The sequence below is a fragment of the Salmo salar genome, chromosome 25, assembly GCF_965601325.2.
Source record: "Salmo salar chromosome 25, fSalSal1, whole genome shotgun sequence".
NCBI classification, from domain to species: domain Eukaryota; kingdom Metazoa; phylum Chordata; class Actinopteri; order Salmoniformes; family Salmonidae; genus Salmo; species Salmo salar.
In genome coordinates this window covers 22,487,566-22,498,823 of record NC_138315.1, presented here as the reverse complement: position 1 = coordinate 22,498,823, position 11,258 = coordinate 22,487,566, and the positions used below count along the sequence as shown (strand labels likewise).

Below are 11,258 nucleotides of genomic sequence, written 5' to 3'. Positions count from 1 at the left end.
AGGCTGTTACTAACTGTTATAAACTCTCAAACGGTTTTGTTACTTTGTTTGAGAAACAGTCGATTTAGAAATAGCCATTCTAAAGACTGAGGGATGCAGTCCCTAAAAATGTGGACGTAAACTCAGTAGCCTCAGTAGGCCTCTAGAGCATGATGCTGATTCAGCAGTTTGAATAATGGAGCTAGGGATTCTTTAGGTTTGGTCAGGTATAAAAGAAAGGGTTAAACCAGGTAGAAAGTCAGTTCAGGAACAGCAACCAGCAGCACAGTGAGCAAATATGTCCAACACCAGCATGAACATGAGCAGGGTAAGCACTGGCAAGATTTCTTAGAATTATTTTTACTTTAATTTTCATAGATTGTTATAAAAAAGGTATCTTGTGCTCTAGCACCCCAAACTACAACATGATAATTTTACTTACCCCGATAACCTGGTTACCAGTGGGACTAAATAGCGCTGAAAATTCCTCTAAAATGTTTGTTTCATACAATTGTTTAATTCATAGAAATTATTCCCTTTTATTTTCAGGCCACCTTCTACGAGGACAGGAACTTCCAGGGCCGTTCTTATGAGTGCAGCTCCGACTGCCCTGACATGTCCTCCTACATGAGCAGGTGCCAATCCTGCAGGGTTCAGAGCGGCTGCTTCATGGTGTACGAGCGCCCCAACTACATGGGAAACCAGTTCTTCATGAGGAGGGGAGAGTACTCAGACTACCAGAGTATGATGGGAATGAGCGATGGTATCAGGTCCTGCCGCATGATCCCCATGGTAGGTTGAAAATATGTAATCTTAAAATAGACTGATCTTGTCATTGAAAATACAATTCTCATATTACAAATGTTTATATGTAATGTATCTGATCAATGAAACCTGTTCTTTCCCACTAACAGCACCGTGGAAACTTCAGGATGAGGATCTATGAGAGGGAGAACTTCGGAGGTCAGATGATGGAGCTGATGGACGACTGTGACTCCATCCAGGAACGTTACCGCATGTCTGACTGCCAGTCCTGCAACGTGATGGACGGCCACTGGCTGATGTATGAGCAGCCCCACTTCAGAGGCAGGCAGATGTACATGAGGCCTGGAGAGTACAGGAACTTCAGGGAGATGAGCATGGGAATGGGAGGCATGAGCGGTGGCATGAGGTTCATGAGCATGAGGCGTATCATGGATAACATGACTATGTAATTTTCTCAAAGGTTGTACGGAAATGGTTGATTAAATTTATTTCAACATTTTAAAACTGCTACATTTTCTTATTTTTGTGATTGTTTTACTCAGAGCACTCCATGTTTAAACATTTCATTATTTCACTCTCCTACATTTTTAACATTTCAAATTTCTGTGTAGATATCTGTTTGTTCACAATAGATGTATGCTGATGTAAAATAATATCCAGTGATATTTAAAATCTTTAGTTTAGAAAATATATAATATTACTACATATTATTTTGCAATGCACAATTTTAATGATTTTCAAATAAACTCATTTTTAAAAAATTCAAAAGATAACAGAGTATCTAAAATAATAATTATAGGGTGGGAGGAATGTTAGCAACAATTAATTTGCATTTGTTAACAAATCTCATATCTATAAAACCACGGTCAAGGTGTAATTAGACATGCAGCAAACAAGTTTAAAAGTTGTACTAGGTAACAATGTGTACCTAAATGATTACCTAAATACATATGTATTAATGTGCACTTATATTGGAAGAATGCCAATACAAGTATACATTGTTAAGCAAATTATTTTTACAACTCATTTATTTACTATGCTATGTTATAATAATAAAAATTCAAAAGGCACTCGCACATCTGAGCTATCTTTGTTGCAGGTGCATGGCAACAGTTGAATAAGATGAGAAAAAATAAGAAACCAGCACACTGCTCTTGATAGTATCACTGCTCTTTATTAAGCTTTACGTATCGGCCTCAAGGCCTTCGTCAGAGCGTTTGTGTGTGTTCACAACCTGTACCCCTATGTAGACACTACTTTACCCACATACGTTCAATGTATCAAATGGGGTTGGAGTTGATGGAAAATAAGCAAGTGTTACCAAATATAACAATGTGCATTTCATTTATTTAACCAGGTAGGCCAGTTGAGAACAAGTTCTCATTTACAACTGCGACCTGGCCAAGATAAAGCAAAGCAGTGCAACAAAACCAACAACACAGAGTTACACATGGGATAAACAAACGTGCAGTCAATAACACAATAGAAAATCTGTATACAGGGTGTGCAAATGAAGTAAGGAGGTAAGGCAGTAAATAGGCCTTAGTGGCGAAGTAATTACAATTTAGCAATTAACACTGGAGTGATAGATGTGCAGATGAGGAAGTGCAAGTAGAAAAACTGGTGTACAAAAGAGCAGTAAAAAACTAAAAACAAATATGGGGATGAGGCTTCTGATGTTAACATGCATGAACCCAAGGCATTTCCGGTTACAGAAGTCAACAAATGAGAGCGCCTGAGGACACACAGGGCCTGGGTTAACCTCTACATCACCCGAGGAACAGAGGAGGATTAGGATAAGGGTACAGCTAAAGGCTATAAGAACTGATTCGTTCGGAACAGAGAGTAAAAGGAGCAGATTTCTAGGCGTGATAGGATAGATTCAGGGCATAATGCACAGACAAGGGCATGGTAGGGTGCAAGTACAGTGGAGGTAAACCTAGCCATTGAGTGGCGATGAGAGAGACTGCATCTCTGGAGTCGCCAGTTAAGCTAGGTGCGGTCTCCGCATGTGTGGGGGATGGGGCAAGGGAGCTAACCCGAGGCATGTAGAGCAGGACTAGGGGCTCCGCAGTAAAAGAAAACAATGAGAGCTACCCTAAACAACAGTATACAAGGCATATTGACATTAGAGGGAGACATAAAGCAATCACAAGTGTTGATTGGGAGGGCTAAGACAACAACGGGTTAACAGCTAAGACAACAATAACGGGTAAATGGCGATGAATGGGCAAAGAGGGTCAGTTAGCTACATACAGGGCCTGAGTTCGAGGCTGGGGCCGACAGATAAACCAAATGAAGTACTTTGTTAATGAACAGTCCAGTAAGCTGTGTAACCGAGTGATCATATGGTCCAATAAGCAGCAATGGACGAAACAGGGAGCCGCTCAGCAATCGTCACTACGCTAGGCAATCGTGAGACACAGCGCTCAGAGAGTTAGCGGGCCGGGGCTTGTAGCTGGGTCCTCACTGACATCCACGACGCAGAAGCCGGTTGAGAGCACATCGGCCGAAATACGTCAGCAGACCAGTCGTGATGGATCGGCAGGGCTCCGTGTCGATAAAGGATCCAGGCCAATTGGCAAGAGAGGTATTGTAGTTGGTGTACTTCGTTTGCTAGCCGGGGGAATGGGCCTAGCTTGAGGCTAGCTGGTTCTTCTGGACAAGGGCGTTAGCCACGATAGCCACTCGATAGCAACTAGCTGCGATGATCCAGTGTAATGGTCCAGAGCTTGCGGCAGGAATCCGGTGATGTAGTGTGGAAAAAAGCAGTCCGATATGCTCAGGGCTGATATCGCTAAAATTGTTTTGAAAAATAAATTCCTCCTCAATCGACACACAATACCCCATACTGGCAAAGCGAAAACAGGTTTTTAGAAATTTGTGCAAAAACAGAAATAAGATTATTTACAGAAGTATACAGACTCCTTTCTATGAGACTTAAAACTGAGCTGAGGATAATGGCACTGGAGGATATGGCTGCCGTTTTACGGTTCTGTAACCAATTGTGACCCGATTCAGGAAACTAGGCGTATGTCACAAGTCACAACTTCACAGGAGAGCTGCTTGAAAGTAAAAAATATTGCGTTTTTTGGGCAGAAATGCCTTCTCGAACATGTGAACTTTCATGTGCCGTAATATCAAACTTGTATGCCATCTGTAAATATGAATCAAATTCTTAAATTACAAGCCTAGTTGGTTTAGCCACAGAAAAAGTGAGCAACCTTCCCGCTAGCCATAATTGACTGAGATAATGAGTGTGCTGGAAATGCCAAGAGATGAGTTTGGATTGGTCTACCATATCGTCTATCTATTGGAGCTGGTCAGTATGTTTAGGTAATTGTGTCGAACAAGGCTTTAAAAATATTTTTATTGCGTAGTAAAACTGCATAAACCTAATGTTAAGTTAAAGTGTACTGTTAGCTAGCTAACATTATGTGTAAGCTCTCCACTTTCTGGAGGACCGAATTTTGAAATCAGTGGAATTCGAGTATTATAGCTAAGGAGATGGAGAAAACACCAGTCTGAATTACATCATCAAACTAAGGCACCCATGCATGGTATCAGACAGGAGACGTGTCCAACCATGATGTACACTGGTAAGATTTTCAGATATTATACGTTTCTAATTTTGACAGAATGTGGTTTCAGTTCAAGTGTGCTGTTAACTAGCTAACGTTAGCTGGCTGGGTCACTAGCTAACGTTATGTGTATGATCTTATTCTTCGTATCTCAGACACATTTGCTTGACTAATTATAGCCATAGAACCTGGTTGGTTAGCTACCTGCAGATTTATGCAGGGTAGTTATGTCATGAATTGTGATTATGGTCCATTGTTTAGCTAGCTAGCTACATTTCTTAAAAAAAGACTCCACTGTAATTATGACAAAGTATTTTCATTTCAAGTTAAAGTGTACTGTTAGCTAGCTAGCTGGCAACAAAGCATAATTAAATTGTTGCCAGCAGCACAGTTACAGTCACCGACGCTCTGGATAACATGAAAAAAGCCTAACTAGCTCTGCTAGGGTGAGTAAAATGGTCAGAGTGGGGTGTTCTCTCATTATGTGTCTGGAAGTAGCTAGCCAGTGTTAGCCAGTTAGCTTGGATGCTTGACTGTAGTCATAAAGGTCAGAGCTTTCGGAACAACCCTACTTATTGTCCAGAGCATCCAGTGTGCGCTCTGAACGTGAAACCACAGATACACGATTGGAGAGGGTATTGCTCTGTGAGCTGTTCTCTCTCTCTCTTAGATGTCTGTAAGTAGCTGGCAAGTTAGTACAGAACGGTTGGATCAACCCTTTGAGATTTGTGGGGCTAAGGCTTAAGAGGGTGTGAACAATGCTGAAAGGGTTAGGGTTAGGGATAGGGTTAGGGTTAGGGAAGGGCTCTCCAAGGGCTCTCCAATAGTAGTACCAAAACATTAACGAGTCGGACGGGAACGATTTATTTCAGACTATCGACAAGGCCCTCATCCCCGTCATTCGCAGGAAAAAGGGACAGAGATATCAGGGACGAAGGTCTGGGTGCCTTGTAAGGATCCGACGGCGAGTGGTTAATTTCCATTTCCCTTTCCCTTTACCTATTAGCCAATGTACAATCAATGGATAATAAAATATATGAACTACGATCAAGTATATCCTACTAACGGGACATTAAAAACTGTAATATCTTATGTCACACCGAGTCGTGGCTGAACGACGACATGAATAACATACAGCTGGCGCGTTTTACGCTTTTTCTGTAGGATAGAACAGTGGTCTCCGGTAAGACAAGGGGTGGCGGTCTATGTATATTTGTAAACAACAGCTGGTGCACGAAATCTAAAGAAGTCTCAAGGTTTTGCTCACCTGAGGTAGAGTATCTCATGATAAGCTGTAGACCACACTATTTACCAAGAGAGTTTTCATCTATATTATTCATAGCTGTTTATTTACCACCACAAACCAATACTGGCACTAAGACCGCACTCAATGAACTGTATACGACCATAAGCAAACAGGAAAACGCTCATCCAGAGGCTCCTAGTGGCCGGGGACTTCAATGCAGGGAAACTTAAATCCGTTTTACCTAATTTCTATCAGCATGTTAAATGTGCAACCAGAGGGGAAAAAAACTCAAGACCACATTTACTCCACACACAGAGACACGTACAAAGCTCTCCCTCGCCTCCATTTGGGAAATCTGACCATAATTCTATCCTCCTGATTCCTGCTTAAAAGCAAAAACTAAAGCAGAAAGCACTCGTTCAATAAAAAAGTGGTCAAATGAAGCAGATGCTAAGCTACAGGACTGTTATGCTAGCCCAGACAAGAATATGTTCTGGGATTCTTCCGATGGCATTGAGGAGTACACCACCTCAGTCACTGGCTTCATCAATAAGTGCATTGATGACGTCGTCCCAACAGTGACCGTATGTACATACCCCAACCAGAAGCAATGGATTACAGGCAACATTTGCACTGAGCTAAAGGGTAGAGCTGCCACTTTCAAGGAGCCGGACAAATCCCGCCATGTCCTCTGACAAACCATCTAATAGGCAAGCTTCAAAATAGGACTTAGATTGAATCGTACTACACCGGCTCCGACGCTCGTTGGATGTGGCAGGGCTTGCAAACCATTACAGACTACAAAGGGAAGCACAGCCGCGAGCTGCCCAGTGACACGAGCCTATCAGACGAGTTAAATTACTCTATTCTCGCTTCGAGGCAAGTAACACTGAAACATGCATGAGAGAATCAGTTGTTCCGGATGACTGTGTGATCACGCTCTCCATAGCCAATGTGAGTAAGACTGTTAAACAGGTCAACATTCACAAGGCCGCAGGGCCAGACAGATTACTAGGACGTGTACTCCGAGCATGCGCTGACCAACTGGCAAGTGTCTTCACTGACATTTTCAACCTCTCCCTGTCTGAGTCTGTAATACCAAGATGTTTCAAGCAGACCACCATAGTTCCTGCTCCCAAGAACACTAAGGTAACCTGCCTAAATGACTACCGACCCGTAGCACTCACGTCTGTAGCCATGAAGTCCTTTGAAAGGCTGGTCATGGCTCACATCAACACCATTATCCCAGAAACCCTAGACCCACTCCAATTTACATACGCCCCAACAGATCCACAGATCTGCCCTTTCCCACCTGGACAAAAGGAACACCTACGTGAGAATGCTGTTCATTGACTACAGCTCAGCGTTCAACACCATAGTGCCCACAAAGCTCATCACTAAGCTAAGGACCTTGGGACTAAACACCTTCCACTGCAACTGGATCCTGTACTTCCTGACGGACCGCCCCCAGGTGGTAAGGGTAGGTAACAACACATCCGCCACGCTGATCCTCAACACGGGGGCCCCTTAGGGGTGCGTGCTCAGTCCCCTCCTGTACTCCCTGTTCACTCATGACCGCATGGCCAGGCACGACTCCAACACCATCATCAAGTTTGCCGATGACACAACAGTGGTAGACCTGATCACCGACAACGATGAGACAGCCTATAGGTAGGCGGTCAGAGACCTGGCCGTGTGGTGCCAGGACAACAACATCTCCCTCAATGTGATCAAGACAAACAAGATGATTATGGACTACAGGAAAAGGAGGACCGAGCACGTCCCCATTCTCATCGACGGGGCTGTAGTGGAGCAGGTTGTGAGCTTCAAGTTCCTTGGTGTCCACATCACCAACAAACTATCATGGTCCAAAAACACTAAGACAGTCATGAAGTGGGCACGGCAAAGCCTATTCCCCCTCAGGAGACTGAAAAGATTTGGCATGGTTCCTCAGATCCTCAAAAGGTTCTACAGCTGCACCATCAAGAGCAGGTATTCCCAAACTGGGGTACAATGTTGTTGGGGGTATGCCAAATAAAAATGTAATTCACATTTATAAAAAAATAAAAAATATATTAGTAAGGCCCATAGAGACACATACCAGCTCTACTGGTAGTACTGCTACTACCAGCAGTACTACACCTGCACCTGTTGACGACACAAGTTCTTCTGCTTGCACGAGCACATCCAATGCCAGAATCAGTTATTCTACATTTGTTGTTAGCCAGCTAGCATGGACACTGATATGAACAAATATGATGAGAACTACATTGATTTGGGGTTCAATTATATTTGGAGTAGTGCCTTTCCTCAGCCACAGTGGGTGTGTATGTGCAATATACACACAGTATGTGCAAAAGTGCAAAAGTACTATCTCACAACTCGATGAAACCTTCACTCTTGCACAGACATTTAGAAACAAAACATGCCAATTTGAAAAATAAGCCACAGGAGTCTTTTTGAGCGAGAATTAAGACAACTTTCGTGTAGTAAGACATGTGTAAAAGCAACAGATACCATTAATAAGAAGGGTCTAGAAGCGTCTTATATGGTGAGCTACCGAGTGACTTGGACAAACAAGCCCCATACTATTGTGGAGGACTTAATTCTTCCTGTTGCCGAGGATATGGCTGGGACAATGCTGGGGGAAAGGCCCCAAAAAACTATATAGACAATGTCTTCATCCAACAACACTGTTTCACAATGTATCAGTGACATGGCAGGAGATGTTTGAAACAATTACTGCTTCACAAGCCATTGAATTATATGAGTTACACTGCAGCATCCACCGAGAGGCTCTTGCTGCCAAGGGAATGCCTGACAGCTTGTATTACATTTTCAACACTACAGTGAAAATGGTTAACTTTGTTAAAACAAGGCCCCTGAATTCACGTGTATTTTCTGCACTATGCAATGATATGGGCAGTGACCATGTAATGCTTTAAAATATACAGAAGTGCGCTGGTTATCAAGGGGCAAAGTATTGACACGTTTTTTTTAAATTGAGAGACGAGCTTAAAGTTTTTTTTACTGCCCTTAATTTTCACTTGTCTGACCGCTTGCATGATGACGAGTTTCTCACACGACTGGCCTATCTGGGATCTGATTCTAGGATTACTGGGACTCTCCACAAATATATTCAATGTGCGGGACAAAGTTGAGGCTATGATTAAGAAGTTGGAGCTCTTCTCTGTCTGCATTAACAAGGACAACACACAGTTATTTCCATCATTGTATACTTTTTGTGTACAAAGTAACTCAAGCTTACGGACAATGTCAAATGTGATATAGCGAAGCACCTGAGTGAGTTGGGTGCGCAATTACGCAGGTACTTTCCCGAAAAAAGATGACACAAACAACTGGATTCATTATCCCTTTCATGCCCTGCCTCCAGTCCACTTACCAATATCTGAACAAGAGAGCCTCATCAAAATTGCAACAAGCGGTTCTGTGAAAATGTAATTTAATCAGAAGCCACTGCCAGATTTCTGGATTGGGCTGTATCCTGGCTTGGCAAATCGTGCTGCTAAGACACTGATGCCCTTTGCAACCACGTACCTATGTGAGAGTGTATTCTCGGACCTCACTAGCATGAAAACTAAATACAGGCACAGACTGTGTGTGGAAAATGATTTAAGACTGAGACTCTCTCCAATACAACCCAACATTGCAGAGTTATGTGCATCCTTTCAAGCACACCCTTTTCATTAACCTGTGGTGAGTTATTTACAAATTTTCGATGAACAAGTAAGGTTTGTTATGTAAGATGGTTAAATAAAGAGCAAAGTTATTGATTATTATTATTTGTGCCCTGGTCATATAAGAGCTCTTTGTCACTTCCCACAAGCCGTGTTGTGAAAAAAACATACACTCATTCTTATGTTTAATAAATGTATCGTATAGTGTGTGTGTGTGTGGCAGGCTTACAATGATGGCAAAAAAACAACATTTGAGAGTGCGCTGACCCTGATGCTAGAGGGGGTACGCAGCTGGAGGTTGAATGTTTGAAGGGATACAGGACTATAAAAAGTTTGGGAACCACTGATCTAGGGCATCCTGACTGGTTGCATCACTGCCTGGTATGGCAACTGCTCGACCTCCGATCGCAAGGCACTACAGAGGGTAGTGTGAACAACCCAGTACATCACTGGGGCCAGGCTTCCTGCCATCCAGGACCTCTATACCAGGCGGTGTCAGAGGAAGGCACTAAAAATTGACAAAGACTCCAGCCACCCTAGTCATAGACTGTTCTCCCTGCTACTGCACGGCAAGTGATACCGGAGCGCCAAGTCTAGGTCCAAAAGGCTTCTTAACAGCTTCTACCCCAAAGCCATAAGTCTCCTGAACAGCTAATCAAAGGGCTACCCAGACTATTTGCATTGACCCCCCCCCCCCCCCCCCCCCCCCCCTTTTACACTGCTGCTACTCCCAGTTTATTATCTATGCATAGTCACTTTAACTCTACCTACATGTAAATGTTACCTCAATTACCTCAACTAACCGGTGACCCCACACATTGACTCTGTACCGGTACCCCCTGTATATAGCCTCACTTTTGTTATTTTACTGCTGCTGTTTAATTATTTGTTAGTTTTATTTTATATTTTTTACTTATGTATTTTTTAGTTAACTCAAATTTTTCTTAAAACTGCATTGTTGGTTAAGAGCTTGTAAGTAAGCATTTCACTGTAAGGTCTACACCTGTTGTATTCGGCACAGGTGACAAATAACATTTGATTTGATTCGAGGTGCATCCTGTTTCCATTGATCATCCTTGAGATGTTTCTACAACCTGATTGGAGTCCACCTGTGGTAAATTCAATTGATTGGGTATGATTTGGAAAGGCACATACCTGTCTATATAAGGAATTGTCCGTAGAGCTCCGAGACAGGATTGTGTCAAAGCACAGATCTGGGGAAGGGTACCGAAAAATGTCTGCAGCATTGAAGGTCCCGAAGAACACAGTGGCCTCCATCATTCTTAAATGGAATAAGTTTGGAACCACCAAGACTCTTCCTAGAGCTGGCTGCCCGGCCAAACTGAGCAATCAGGGGAGAAGGGCCTTGGTCAGGGAGGTGACCAAGAACCCGATGATCACTCTGACAGAGCTCCAGTTCCTCTGTGGAGATGGGAGAATCTTCCAGAAGAACAACCATCCCTGCAGCACTCCACTATTCAGGCCTTTGTGGTAGAGTGGCGAGAAGGAAGCCACACCTCAGTAAAAGGTGCAAGACAGCCCACTTGGTGTTTGCCAAAAAGGCACCTAAGGACTCTCAGATCATGAGAAACAAGATTCTCTGGTCTGATGAAATGTATATATAACTTTGCATACAAAAAACAGTTTTTGCTTTGTCATTATGGGGTATTGTGTGTAGACTGATGAGGGTAAAAACTATTCAACCCATTTTAGAATAAGGCTGTAACGTAACAAAATGTGGAAAAAGTCAAGGGGTCTAAAAACTTTCCGAATACACTGTATGTATGCAATGAGTGTCACTGCCACAGTCTATTGTTTCTATTAAAGGTTTTGTGGGACCTGTTCCACAATGAAAAAAGGCTTTTTAAGTCTTCTAGGGACCCAGTCACGTGGAAACATGACTATGGTACTTCAGCACTATATAGGCCTCTATACTATGTTGCTGGGTCAGGGGTTTACACAATGGGGCCCACAGATTCTTTGGGTTTG

General features: G+C 43.0%; 1 protein-coding gene across 1 annotated transcript; it reads left to right on the top strand.

Moving 5' to 3' along the window:
* Positions 1-211: 211 nt before the first annotated feature.
* Positions 212-1,248, top strand: LOC106586361 (gamma-crystallin M3). The gene is made up of 3 exons (XM_014173558.1): positions 212-307; positions 529-771; positions 894-1,248. Exons 1-3 carry the CDS (start codon positions 278-280, stop codon positions 1,191-1,193), a joined length of 573 nt encoding a protein of 190 aa, XP_014029033.1. The 5' UTR covers positions 212-277; the 3' UTR covers positions 1,194-1,248.
* The last annotated feature ends 10,010 nt before the right edge of the window (positions 1,249-11,258 follow it).

What these genes read in the sequence shown, in the direction of transcription:
- LOC106586361 (XM_014173558.1), top strand. Translation starts at nt 278, where the DNA reads ATGTCCAACACCAGCATGAACATGAGCAGG. An exon ending in CCAGCATGAACATGAGCAGG is followed by an intron (nt 308 to 528) that starts GTAAGCACTGGC and finishes TTTTATTTTCAG; the next exon opens with GCCACCTTCTACGAGGACAG. An exon ending in CCTGCCGCATGATCCCCATG is followed by an intron (nt 772 to 893) that starts GTAGGTTGAAAA and finishes TCCCACTAACAG; the next exon opens with CACCGTGGAAACTTCAGGAT.